This window comes from Electrona antarctica, assembly GCF_951216825.1.
Source record: "Electrona antarctica genome assembly, chromosome: 13".
NCBI lineage: Eukaryota > Metazoa > Chordata > Actinopteri > Myctophiformes > Myctophidae > Electrona > Electrona antarctica.
Genome location: NC_136794.1, coordinates 49,121,231 through 49,135,157, shown reverse-complemented (window position 1 = coordinate 49,135,157; position 13,927 = coordinate 49,121,231). Strand labels below are relative to the sequence as shown.

At 45.0% G+C, this 13,927-nt stretch overlaps 1 protein-coding gene across 2 annotated transcripts in view; it reads right to left on the bottom strand.

The window, feature by feature from the left end:
* col18a1a (collagen type XVIII alpha 1 chain a) overlaps positions 1–13,927 on the bottom strand; it is a 137,098-nt gene that overhangs the window by 1,514 nt on the left and 121,657 nt on the right. For both annotated transcript variants that reach the window (XM_079519196.1, XM_079519195.1), the window contains 11 exons: positions 13,517–13,547; positions 13,295–13,348; positions 13,158–13,186; positions 10,809–10,931; positions 10,473–10,632; positions 9,136–9,200; positions 7,329–7,457; positions 6,446–6,478; positions 4,575–4,823; positions 1,695–1,892; positions 1,028–1,143 (listed from right to left, as the gene is read on the bottom strand). In XM_079519196.1, the coding sequence (XP_079375322.1) occupies positions 1,028–1,143; positions 1,695–1,892; positions 4,575–4,823; positions 6,446–6,478; positions 7,329–7,457; positions 9,136–9,200; positions 10,473–10,632; positions 10,809–10,931; positions 13,158–13,186; positions 13,295–13,348; positions 13,517–13,547 (1,187 nt within the window). The remainder of the gene's footprint in view (positions 1–1,027; positions 1,144–1,694; positions 1,893–4,574; positions 4,824–6,445; positions 6,479–7,328; positions 7,458–9,135; positions 9,201–10,472; positions 10,633–10,808; positions 10,932–13,157; positions 13,187–13,294; positions 13,349–13,516; positions 13,548–13,927) is intronic.

The window sequence follows — 13,927 nt, the reverse complement described above, 5'->3', positions numbered from 1 at the left end:
ACCTTGACCTTTTCAACCGAAAAGTCAGATGCTAGGTTCCTATTCTACCTGGTATCCCTAGTATACAGTATGACTACGTACAGATTATTATTTGGATAGTACTGTATGAAATCTATGTATGTGTGATTAACTTGTCGCTCTGTTTGAGAGGGTCTGCCTGTAATCAACCCATCGGTACAGCCTTTCGGGAGTCGAACCCGCGGCACACTGCCAGACTGGATCACCAGCCAAGGTGCCTGGACCGCTGAGCCACGGCCCAGGCCTATGGACCGAAACCTTAATAATCTCTTCTGGACAACCAACTGATAATTCCCAACAGGTTTCACGAAAAAACAACACATCCATTTAAGAAATTTTGTTCACCAGCTCAGTGTGAGCTGGTTAGAGTGTCCGCCCTGAAACTCAGAGGTCGGGGGTTCGATCCCCGGCCGGGTCATACCAAAGACTGTAAAAATGGGACCCAATGCCTCCCTGCTTGACACTCAGCATCAATGGGTTGGATTGGGGGGGGTCAAATCTACTAATCAAATGATTCCCGAGCGCGGCACGGCTGCAGCTCACCGCTCCTTGGCTGCGGCTCACCGCTCCTTGGCTGCAGCTCACCGCTCCAAGAGATGGGTCAAATGCGGAGAACAAATTTCACTGCGGTAACGTGTGTGACAAATCGTATGACTATGACTATGACTAGTAATACCCTGCATGCAAGATTTTGTTTTGTATTTGTGCTGCCATATGGGGATGTGTGGGGGAAAATATATGTCAATAATTGCTTTGAAATTACTATGTTGTAAAGAAAAATCAATAAACATAATTATGTTAAAAAAGAAAAGAAAAAGAAAGACACCAGAAAAAAAAAAAAGAATACCCTGCATGCAGGCAGGGTCAATATGTGAGGTGTTAGCTAAGTGAATACATTCTACCAACATAACAACACTATGCCCAGAGGAACCTACCATGCACTGTCCCTGAGGATATCTGTATGTATCTGTATGTATCTGTATGTATCTGTATGCCCAGAGGAACCTACCATGCACTGTCCCTGAGGATATCTCGACCATCAAAGGAGTAGATCGGTGTATTATCGTTCATTCTGCCCCCGTTCTCGCTGAAGACGGCGTCCCAGCTGCTAAACAGTGTTTGGTCCTGGACGGAAAAAAGAACATCATTGTTTATTATGAATAGGGGAACACAGTAGCTTCACTAAATAACAGTAAATACTGTTCTCACGGAAGAGCAAGCAAAAAACATGAATCAGGCTTTGACAGGCTTTAATCATCCTATTAATCCATTCTGGATTAATAGGATGGTGTTTTGAGCATTATTATGTTACACTTTAGCTATTGAAAAATAGCAGATCTACTTGTAGGTCTGCTATTTTCTTTAAATCCTGAAAATGTGGTGCAAATCTTTTGAATATATATTCTTTCAGAGCGAACGCTTTTAACTCAAAACCTTGCTTCTGGGGAGTCCCTGGAACAACATTTTCAGATGGGGGTCTGCAGCCAAATACAGATATTTCTGGGGGTTCTTGACATCAAATAGTTTGAGAACGACTGACATAGAAACCGTCATGATTTAGAAGACATTTGTAGAATCGTCCTCAGGTCTAAATGGATTAACATACGTGATAAACTCTAGTATAATCCAAATAATAATCGTGCACAAACTTCCCGGGCGGTAGTAACTTCACTTACCTTGAGGTTTACTATGGGAAGACTGTCTCTGTCTGACTTGCGGACGATACTGTAGAGGTCCTGGAGCTTGGAGGACAGGTAGGCCCTGAACGTCCCCTTCAGGCCGATGGCGCGGGCCTGCTGGAAGCAGAGGAAGTCTGCCCCGCGGATGCCTCGCATGTTACCGCCTTGAGGCGCATTCAGGGCGATCAGATGGAGCTACAATAATAAGCAGAGACACATTTCATTTGTACAAGAGAGCCACTTTTCATGGTCCTTACTTACTCTTGCTACAGATATGCTTAGTTATTTTCATTTAGTGTTGTCTTTTTAACATAATTTCATGGCATCTTTTGGTTGACACGTGATGATGTTAGGTTATGGAATGACACTGAAGCCGATGGTGAGTCAGGGACATTGTGGTTATATATATTATGGCCACCAGAAAGCCCTTGTATTTTGTTTCAATCAGATGAAACTTTTCAGGTCACTGATCTGATGTCAGACCTTGTGAGAACACTGTTGCTTTGGGATTGACGACACTTTTAATCACAACAGAGACAGTGTACTGTGCATTCCCTCACCTCAATGGAAAGTGGGCGCCATCTTGGGAGGAATGCTGCTATTACAATTCCAATATACCATGCCATTGGAGAAAACAATGGGTTGTGCTACATCAACTTCAGTCGCTGGATTACCAAGATTGTAAAGTTGTTGTGAAGTGGATTGTCGATGTAGCCTTTATGGCTGATTTGCTGTGGTGTGACCCAGGTCTACTCTGCTCTGAGTGTGGCTGTGGTGTGACCCAGGTCTACTCTGCTCTGAGTGTGGCTGTGGTGTGACTCAGGTCTACTCTGCTCTGAGTGTGGCTGTGGTGTGACTCAGGTCTGCTCTGCTCTGAGTGTGGCTGTGGTGTGACTCAGGTCTGCTCTGCTCTGAGTGTGGCTGTGGTGTGACTCAGGTCTACTCTGCTCTGAGTGTGGCTGTGGTGTGACTCAGGTCTGCTCTGCTCTGAGTGTGGCTGTGGTGTGACCCAGGTCTGCTCTGCTCTGAGTGTGGCTGTGGTGTGACTCAGGTCTGCTCTGCTCTGAGTGTGGCTGTGGTGTGACTCAGGTCTGCTCTGCTCTGAGTGTGGCTGTGGTGTGACTCAGGTCTGCTCTGCTCTGAGTGTGGCTGTGGTGTGACTCAGGTCTGCTCTGCTCTGAGTGTGGCTGTGGTGTGACTCAGGTCTGCTCTGCTCTGAGTGTGGCTGTGGTGTGACTCAGGTCTGCTCTGCTCTGAGTGTGGCTGTGGTGTGACTCAGGTCTGCTCTGCTCTGAGTGTGGCTGTGGTGTGACTCAGGTCTGCTCTGCTCTGAGTGTGGCTGTGGTGTGACTCAGGTCTGCTCTGCTCTGAGTGTGGCTGTGGTGTGACCCAGGTCTGCTCTGCTCTGAGTGTGGCTGTGGTGTGACCCAGGTCTGCTCTGCTCTGAGTGTGGCTGTGGTGTGACTCAGGTCTGCTCTGCTCTGAGTGTGGCTGTGGTGTGACTCAGGTCTGCTCTGCTCTGAGTGTGGCTGTGGTGTGACTCAGGTCTGCTCTGCTCTGAGTGTGGCTGTGGTGTGACTCAGGTCTGCTCTGCTCTGAGTGTGGCTGTGGTGTGACTCAGGTCTGCTCTGCTCTGAGTGTGGCTGTGGTGTGACCCAGGTCTGCTCTGCTCCTGAGTGTGGCTTTCCTTACTGTATGTGATGTGTTAGACTGACTTACTACAGTATTTGCTCTATTTAAATATTTAATTGTAAGGTAAGGACCCCCATAAGGACCCCCATAAGGACCCCCATAACTTGCATCTATAGCATCATGTAACTTTAAGCAAACGTTTAAACCATAACTTCTGGAACTTATTCCTGACCACACTGTTAAGTACTGAAGAACATAAAGTTGCTTACAAGTGAGGTCCTTGGTGTTTATTGCCTTTATTGATAGGGTCCTTTAATTAGACAGGAAAGGGGGAGAGAGATGGGGAGTGACAAGCGGCAAAGGCTGTCGGGCTTGGGAGTCGAACCCGCGGCACGCCGTCCGGCTGGCTTGGCATAATATAAACAATATTAACAACATGATTTCTTTCTCTCTCTCTCTCTCTCTCTGTTGCTGGCTTTGACTGGAGCAGATTCTTATATAGCTCCCCCTAGTGGACATAATATCGACATTGTGAAATGCGCAGATCACGCAAACCTCAACAAAAAGACAATACCAATGGCACCCAACTGTAGGTGCTAACCGTCCGGGCCACCCTGAGACATTTTAAATGAATTACTTCAGCCACATGGTTCCCTAGAGAAACGTCCATGTGACTCGTCCGATCCGATCCGAGTATAAGACAGTGTTGTTTTTGGCAGCAAATGTCTATTTTAGTTTTAGTCATAGTCTTTGGACTAAACTTAATTTAGTTTTCGTCACATTGTAGTCACCTGGAATGTCTTAGTCTTAGTCTAGTTTTAGTCGACTAAATGTCATACGATTTTAGTCGACTAAATCTACAGTTGATTTAGTCGACTAAAATGTATTTTGGCGGGCCTTGATGCCGTCGTAATGACTGATTTTACACTTGCTGAAAATAGCCGATCTACAAGCTCACAACACGTCGCAGCGCGACGTTGTGAGCTTGTAGATCAGCTATTTTCAGCATGCAACCAAGTGTAAAATGACTTACACTGGATCTCTTGTCCACTAGTCCCTTCCTAACATTTTAGTCTAGTTTTTATTTGTCGACGAAATTGTCAGTATATTTAGTCTTAGTTTTAGTCATCGTAGCTTAGTTTTCATTTGGTTTCCATTCGTTTTTGTCAGTGAAAAAAGGTAGTCGAAGAGCATTTTTCGTCTTAGTTTTAGTCGACGAAAACAACACTGGTATAAGATACTCACTCCGGGCCCTGAGGTGTGCACGTGCCCAGCTGGCTTGGGCGGTACCGGTCGCGGGTCCGGACGGCGTGCGGGAGTGACAGGGTAGCGGACCTCAGGCTGGGAGGGGTATCTCTGGTCTGGATTATATCTGGGTGGAACCGGCTCCCTCCTGGGCTGTTCCTGCACGGGTGGGGGTTCTGGCAGGGACTGGTCCTGAGACTGTGGGTACAAAACCACGGGTGGAGGATGGGCTGGCGCCACCTCGTTATTCTGGGAACCACAAGTACAAACACAACAAGGTCACACAGCATGCAATGGCTGACATGTCCAAAGGTCTGTCTGCTGAAAATATGGTTGAAATCAATGGGTTTATTACGGTATTACCATGTAGAACCACTTTTGGTGTTTTAAGCATTCTGTTCTACTTTAGCTATTGAAAAATAGCAGATCTACAAGCTCATAGCGCGCCACCGAGTTGCGCGCTACGAGCTTGTAGGTCTGCTATTTTTGAAAAGTCGTGAAAATGTGCCACACATCTGTGACCAGGTCTAGCAAAATGGTCCTCATCTCGCCTATAATGAAAAGGCAGAAAATCTAAAATAAACTTGATTTTTTTTGGGTGTGATTTTCGTTTTTTTTTCTCCATATTAACACAGTTTGAATGTTGAAGAAGGTTTTCATTCCAACAGATTATTGATTTGGGCAAATTAAATGTATACATTTATAAGTCAAAGTAGGCTAGCCAGCTCTAGGTGTTGAAATGTTGTGAACATTCAAAGGGGATTTTCTCAGCTTTGGGTAAAACGGCACAATCATTTTAAAATGGTCATATCTCCTTCAAATATTTTCCATGTCATTGAATGATACATCATATGAAAGCTTACATTCTGTACTTTAATAATCTGTAAAAAACTGAAAAATTACTCTGGTCGAGATGAGGGCCTATTTGCCAGACCCGGAAATAATATGGTTGAAATCAATGGGTTGTCCTTGACATTGACCACGGACACAGAAACATGGGGTTTTCAGAATTTTTTTAGGATTTAGAAGCTTTTTTTTCCATCGACCTCAGTCCAAAATGGGTTAATGAGCATTCTAATTTTAATAAAAATTAATACAAATTAAAAAGCCACATATACGCTACATATACGATAAACTAGTCATTTTCATACTGAAAAGAATGAAATCCATGTACAGATACTACTTGAATTAAGTAGTATCTGTACATGTAGATTTAATGTGTTTGAGAAATCTTATTTGTTTGTTGTCACATGTTGTCATTGTGAATGAATGAATGCATGGGACCCGAATGGAAACAAGACCGCTAAGGTCTTTCTTCGGTGCTGCCCTTTTGGACCAATGCTGTGCTTGACTGTACTGACCCGGTACTGCTTGCATCTTATTGTCTAATAAAATTATCAATCAATCAATCAATCCTGAATGGCCTTTGCCACATGAGTGCCGTAGGGCATTAAGCAACTAGTCGACTAGTTTACTAGTCGACTAGTTTACTAGTCGACTAGTAAACTAGTCGACTAGTAAATCCACTAGTCGACCTTGTTGGTACTAGTTGATAAGAAAAAAAAAGAAAAAAAAGTTTATTTTATTTTATTTATTTATTTCCCCCGATTTTGTAGGCCTCAATATCAGGTAGATTATAGTTATAGTCACCATGTACACAGTTTTTCAATGTACAAATATTTATTTTCAAAAAAAAAAAAAAAAAAAGTTTATTTTTTTAATTTATTTTATTTTTTGCATAATAGGTAGTTAAACAACTAGTCGACTAGTAAACTAGGCAACTAGTCAACTAGTAAAAATGACTAGAAGTGAATGCCCTGCCGTGATAATACAGTAAAAGCCAATTCATTCACTTGAGTTATCAAACTTACCCCATCGTTGTAGAAAGGGCTGTAGTCTCCAAGCTGTGTGATGGAAAAACACATTCAGAAAATATGAACACTTTGAATTACAGTGAGAAAGTGCATCGAGAATTCTTTTGGTACATAAGTTGCCTTGGCTGACTGACGACAAAGAATCCATACGATGATGCCGTCGTATGGCTGATTTTACACTTGCTGAAAATTGCCGATCTACAAGCTCACAACGCGTCACGCTGCGACGCGTTGTGAGCTTGTAGATTGGCTATTTTCAGCATGCAACCAAATGTAAAATTACTTATACTGGATCTCTTGTCCACTAGTCCCTTCCTAACATTTTAGTCTAGTTTTTATTTGTTGACGAAATTGTCAGTATATTTAATCTTAGTTTTAGTCATCGTAGCTTAGTTTTCATTTAGTTTCCAATAGTTTTTGTCAGTGGAAAAAGGTAGTCGACGAACATTTTTCGTCTTAGTTTTAGTCGACGAAATCAATACTGCCACTTACACCGGGGCTCCACCGGGCGCGTCAGCGTCGCGTCTCCGTCACCGTCAGGGAATGTTCCCTTTTTAATCAATGAAGGGTGGCTCCACTGCCCGCGTTGCGTGACATTAACGCGTGCATTAAAATTGAACCGGTGCGTTTTTTGACGCACGCGACGGAGACGCAACGCGTCCGGTGGAGCCCTGGCGTTACTGGTGCGTGGTGGTCTCATCAGTACGTGCCGTGGCCCTCTGGTACAACTTGAAATTGCATTCAATAAATTATTGCCAACGGCACATGAAATACAGCCCGACACACCCTCGGATGCGTGCGAGACGAGTTCAACCCCAGCTGAACATATCACGGCCATTTCATGGGTGAACGGTGTTGTATATATGACTGAAATGTATACCATGACTTGGCGGAGTCCGTCGCGGACTCGCAAGTAAAGGTCTGATTTGTCGATGATGTAGACGAGGCTGCCCTCGGCCTGGTGCCTGGCGGTGGAAATCATGGTGTCGTATGACCTCAGCACTGTCACCTGGGGGGGAACAAAGGCACGGGAGATTTGGTTTATTTTAATAAGTACCCCTGAAACCTCAGCCCATAGTGGAACCTCAGCCCATAGTGGAACCTCAGCCCATAGTGGAACCTCAGCCCATAGTGGAACCTCAGCCCATAGTGGAACCTCAGCCCATAGTGGAACCTCAGCCCATAGTGGAACCTCAGCCCATAGTGGAACCTCAGCCCATAGTGGAACCTCAGCCCATAGTGGAACCTCAGCCCATAGTGGAACCTCAGCCCATAGTGGAACCTCAGCCCATAGTGAAACCTCAGCCCATAGTGGAACCTCAGCCCATAGTGGAACCTCAGCCCATAGTGGAACCTCAGCCCATAGTGGAACCTCAGCCCATAGTGGAACCTCAGCCCATAGTGAAACCTCAGCCCATAGTGGAACCTCAGCCCATAGTGGAACCTCAGCCCATAGTGGAACCTCAGCCCATAGTGGAACCTCAGCCCATAGTGGAACCTCAGCCCATAGTGGAACCTCAGCCCATAGTGAACCTCAGCCCATAGTGGAACCTCAGCCCATAGTGGACCATTGTTTTGAACTTAAACTTAAACTAGAAGCTCTGTGTATTTTAGCAGGATATGAGTATATAACCCATTTTGGGCGAGAACCCCTTTTGGTGTTAGCATTATGTTATGCTTTAGCTGTTGAAAAAATAGCAGATCTACAAGCTCATAGCGCGCCACCGAGTGGCGCGCTACGAGCTTGTAGGTCTGCTATTTTTGAAAAATCGACATTTTTAGAATCTGATCTCAGGTCAAAATGGGATAATATACTTTAAGATACGATATAATGTCTTTAAATTATTTTAACAGCATCAAAGCCAGTGTTCCTATTCTGGGGCAAACATTTGGTGAAAAGTAGCAGATCTACAAGCTGACAGATGGCAAAGAGATGTGGTGTAGAGGGAAGGGAAAAAAATCACACCTGTGTGAAGTGAGGGGCGCTCTTACATCATCATACATCATCTCATGAACAACTGAATGTATGTGATTGGTTAGTCGATTTGCTCGTCTACATATGACGTAAATGTTCCCTTCATCGGCATTTCATGTGTGTGTTGTCACAAAGTTATGTCATATTTGATGTAAATTTGGACATTATGACCTAATTTCTCCTTTCATTGTCAATGGAAAATATGAGACTGTGGGGACAGAAGCTGTATATAGGAGGGGCTAGCGCCCCCTGGTGTACTAAAAATGTATGTACTGTATGGTTTAAGTGGTTAAGTCAGTGGTTCTCAAAGTGGGGTCAGCGGACCACCAGGGGTCCTTGAGGTGGTCCCAGGGGGTCCCCATGAATGGCTGATAGTTGGAAAAAGAATAGACCCTTCCTTACTGATCTCTAACTCTCAGAGTTATGTGGGTCTGTATAACCTGTATATAGGAGGGGCTAGCGCCCCTCAAAAATAAATAAAAATCACACCCGTGTGAACTGTGAAGTGAGGGCCGCAAACACAGACATTAAACGCCATTAACAATAAAGAGACAATATGACGTAAATGACACATTATGACAGACATTTTCCCTTCATTGTCAATGGCGTTTACAAAACAAACATTGAACTAAAGACAATCATTAAACCTGTGTATCGCCCTCAAAAATAAACATCTATGGGAGGGTTATTTGAAGACAGTGACATCACCTACCCCAGAGGAGAGCCCAGGGTTTCCAGGAATGCCAGGGGGACCGGGCGGGCCAGGAATACTGATGGCTATAAGAGGGAAACACAGAGTTGACCATTACTATTTTCGCTTCACCGTTATTTATTTATGCAGGACAATGTTTGCTGAGCAAGCATGTCTGTTCCACCTTTACTATTTACAATTAAGATACAGGTCACGCTAAGAGCAATGGCTAAAGAGAGCTTGATGCTACAGTAGTTTAAACTTCGTAATTCTAACCTCCATTTAGTTGAAATTGTATGTCTCTGCTAATGTTTCTTCTTCAATTTTGCATTCTTTCATTCACCGTTATGGAATATTTATTTTACAAACAAACATTCTCTCTGAGTCAAAAACACCACCGGGTAGGTAAAGGACAGAAATACGTCATTTGAAGTATTCCTTTAACTTGCTTGATAACCAACTTGAACCTCAAGTTCAATTATTTTACTTGTTTATAAAGCTCTCAATGGTCTCGCACCTTCCTACCTACATGACTGCCTGCCTAAATATGTCCCAAAACGCCCCCTAAGGTCTTCCACTGCGGGCCTGCTCGCTTTGCCTAAAAAAATGGCAACTAAAAAATATGGGGAAGCAGCGTTTTGCTTCTACGGGCCGACGGCGTGGAACAAACTCCCACTGTACCTTCGACAGGCAGCCTCTGTGGACATTTTTAAAGCGCAGCTCAAGACTCACTTCTACACCCTTGCTTTTAATTGATCTTTTATGTTTTTGTTATTCATGTCCTCACTGTATTACATTACTGCTCTTTTTTAATGTTTATGCCTTGCTTTTCTTTCTTTTTTTTCTCCATTGCTCTGTAAAGCACTTTGAGCTGCATTTCATGTCATGAAAGGTGCTATACAAATCAAGTTTTATTATTAATGTATGGAAGAGAATTCTGACAGCACGCGCACACACACACACACACACACACACACACACACGGTGTGCGGAGCGGTCTTGATACCGGAAGGTCGCCAGTTCGAATCAGCGGTCCGACACGTTAAAATTACCACCGCTGAAGTGCCCTTGAGCAAGGCATTGAACCACTACCATGAAATGTTCTATGAGCAGGGCCTGGCTGGAAACAAGTTCTTGAGCTTAGCCCAGATACCCTGGGTAAATATAGTAACTTTGCTTTGCTTACACACACACACACACACACACACACACACACACACACACACACACACACACACACACACACACACACACACACACACACACACACACACACACACACACACACACACACACACACACACACACACACACATACACACACACACACACACACACACACACTCTCTTTTACGTACGGTGATTGGGCCTGTAAGCCCCGGGCAGTGAAGGGGACCCTGGAGGGCCGGGAGCTCCTGGAGAGCCAGGGGCGCCTGGACGTCCGTCATAACCGATCCCAGGGGCCCCAGGTGGTCCCTGGGGTCCCGGAGGGCCATTGATGGAGTCTCCCTTTGAACCCTGAGACACAATGAGAAGTTATGGTGAATGAATGTACACAGGTATACAACAGTGGTTTTCAACCAGTGGTCCGGGGACCACCAGTGGTCCTTGAGGGGGTTCCAGGTGGTCCCCATGCTAAATGATGGAGAGTTGGTAACCAAATGGACCATTTTCCTCCAACAACTGGTACTCACGGGTAAGCCAGGTTGGCCAGGTGTTCCCTGCTGGCCATAACGAGGGTCGTAATAACCTCCACCGCCCGGCTCTCCTTTATCTCCCTTCCCTCCGCCGTCTCCGCGCTCTCCCTTCAGTTCGTCCTGTTGGACGACGGGGCAGGTTGGTTGGTAACGACACACAGTACGACACACAGGTTGGTTGGTAACGACACACAGCCACTGCATACCTGTTCACTGTCTAGCATCTATATTATCCATATGTCTAGGATCCATATTACCTACCCAGAAAGCACGCTCAGGACCTGGACGAATTAGTGACGTCTCTATTGTGGCCAGATCAAGTCAAACCAAGACTAGTCAGATCTGGCCCAGAATATCACCTGATTACAACCAACATAGATTCTGCCCACTAAGACAGACGTCCCTGGATGAATCAGAGAGTCTGGACTAGAGACCTGGCCTAGTCCTGAACTAAAGATCATCCCCATATGGGCTGTGATCTGGCCTAGTCCTGAACTAAAGATCATCCCCATATGGGCTGTGATCTGGCCTAGTCCTGAACGTAAAGATCATCCCCATATGGGCTGTGATGGCCTAGTCCTGAACTAAAGATCATCCCCATATGGGCTGTGATGGCCTAGTCCTGAACGTAAAGATCATCCCCATATGGGCTGTGATCTGGCCTAGTCCTGAACGTAAAGATCATCCCCATATGGGCTGTGATCTGGCCTATAGTCCTGAACGTAAAGATCATCCCGATATGGGCTGTGATCTGGCCTAGTCCTGAACGTAAAGATCATCCCCATATGGGCTGTGATCTGGCGTAGTCCTGAACGTAAAGATCATCCCCATATGGGCTGTGATCTGGCCTAGTCCTGAACATAAAGATCATCCCCATATGGGCTGTGAACTGGCCTAGTCCTGAACGTAAAGATCATCCCCATATGGGCTGTGATCTGGCCTAGTCCTGAACGTAAAGATCATCCCCATATGGGCTGTGATCTGGCCTAGTCCTGAACGTAAAGATCATCCCCATATGGGCTGTGATCTGGCCTAGTCCTGAACGTAAAGATCATCCCCATATGGGCTGTGATCTGGCCTAGTCCTGAACGTAAAGATCATCCCCATATGGGCTGTGATCTGGCCTAGTCCTGAACGTAAAGATCATCCCCATATGGGCTGTGATCTGGCCTAGTCCTGAACGTAAAGATCATCCCCATATGGGCTGTGATCTGGCCTAGTCCTGAACGTAAAGATCATCCCCATATGGGCTGTGATCTGGCCTAGTCCTGAACGTAAAGATCATCCCCATATGGGCTGTGATCTGGCCTAGTCCTGAACTAAAGATCATCCCGATATGGGCTGTGATCTGGCCTAGTCCTGAACTAAAGATCATCCCCATATGGGCTATGATCTGGCCTAGTCCTGAACTAAAGATCATCCCCATATGGGCTGTGATCTGGCCTAGTCCTGAACGTAAAGATCATCCCCATATGGGCTGTGATCTGGCCTAGTCCTGAACGTAAAGATCATCCCCATATGGGCTGTGATCTGGCCTAGTCCTGAACGTAAAGATCATCCCCATATGGGCTGTGATCTGGCCTAGTCCTGAACGTAAAGATCATCCCCATATGGGCTGTGATCTGGCCTAGTCCTGAACGTAAAGATCATCCCCATATGGGCTGTGATCTGGCCTAGTCCTGAACGTAAAGATCATCCCCATATGGGCTGTGATCTGGCCTAGTCCTGAACGTAAAGATCATCCCCATATGGGCCGTGATCTGGCCTAGTCCTGAACTAAAGATCATCCCCATATGGGCTGTGATCTGGCCTAGTCCTGAACGTAAAGATCATCCCCATATGGGCTGTGAACTGGCCTAGTCCTGAACGTAAAGATCATCCCCATATGGGCTGTGAACTGGCCTAGTCCTGAACGTAAAGATCATCCCCATATGGGCTGTGAACTGGCCTAGTCCTGAACGTAAAGATCATCCCCATATGGGCTGTGATCTGGCCTAGTCCTGAACGTAAAGATCATCCCCATATGGGCTGTGATCTGGCCTAGTCCTGAACGTCACCGGAGGACGTCATCATGACGTCATTTGGCTTGCTGGGTACAGTACGAGGCATTCATTAGCATGCACAATCTGAATACAAGCAAGAAACATTTATCTTTGATAAAACACAAGTAAAAGTGGGAGAACTGATTTCAGTACATACATAATACATAGAACACATTTACAATGATAGTTAATTAAGTTAATTAATGTCCATAATGCACCATTGGATCACACAAAATCCCCAAAAACGGAAGAAAATGCCTTATTGTGTTCAACATTTTACAGTTTAGTATGTGATCACTCTCACCTTGAATTTGTAGACATCAAAACTTGATCCTGTCGAAGGTTAAACAAAATGTGAATTAGTGTCAAACTTCCGAAAGTTACAAAGCCATAATAGTACTAAACGTTAACGCTGGAAATGTATTCTGAAATTAATGATACCTGGGATCCCTGGAAGTCCAGCTGCTCCCGCGTCACCTTTCTCCCCTTTGGTTGCTACAACAGAGACAATCATTTACATATAATATCATTCAAATGAGACACGTTTTAACTCGTGCATGTGTGTACATTGTGTACATTGTGTGCGTGCGTGCGTGCGTGCGTGCGTGCGTGCGTGCGTGCGTGCGTGCGTGCGTGCGTGCGTGCGTGTGCTTTGGGGCATACCTGGATAATTCCTTGATGTATCGTCATAGCGCTTAAAAATGAAATAAAACAGAATTAACAAAATAATAATAATGACATCAGAGGTAATGCTTCAAACCAAGACAGGAAGGTAACTAGTAAGAAGAGACATTTCAAGTGCAATTAGTCTATGACTACATCGTGTGTAGGCCATGGCCTGACCCATTTTGGGCGGGAACCCCTTTTGGTGTTAGCATTATGTTGTGCTTTAGCTATTGAAAAATAGCAGATCTACAAGCTCATAGCACCACTGACATAGAAACATAGCTTTTTCAGAAAACTGTCAGGATGTAGAAGACATTTATAGAATCTGATCTCAGGTCAAAATGGGCTAAATGGAAACATTTTCTTTTTGTGCTATCCCTTTTAGACAAAGGGCTCCATTTTCGTCAC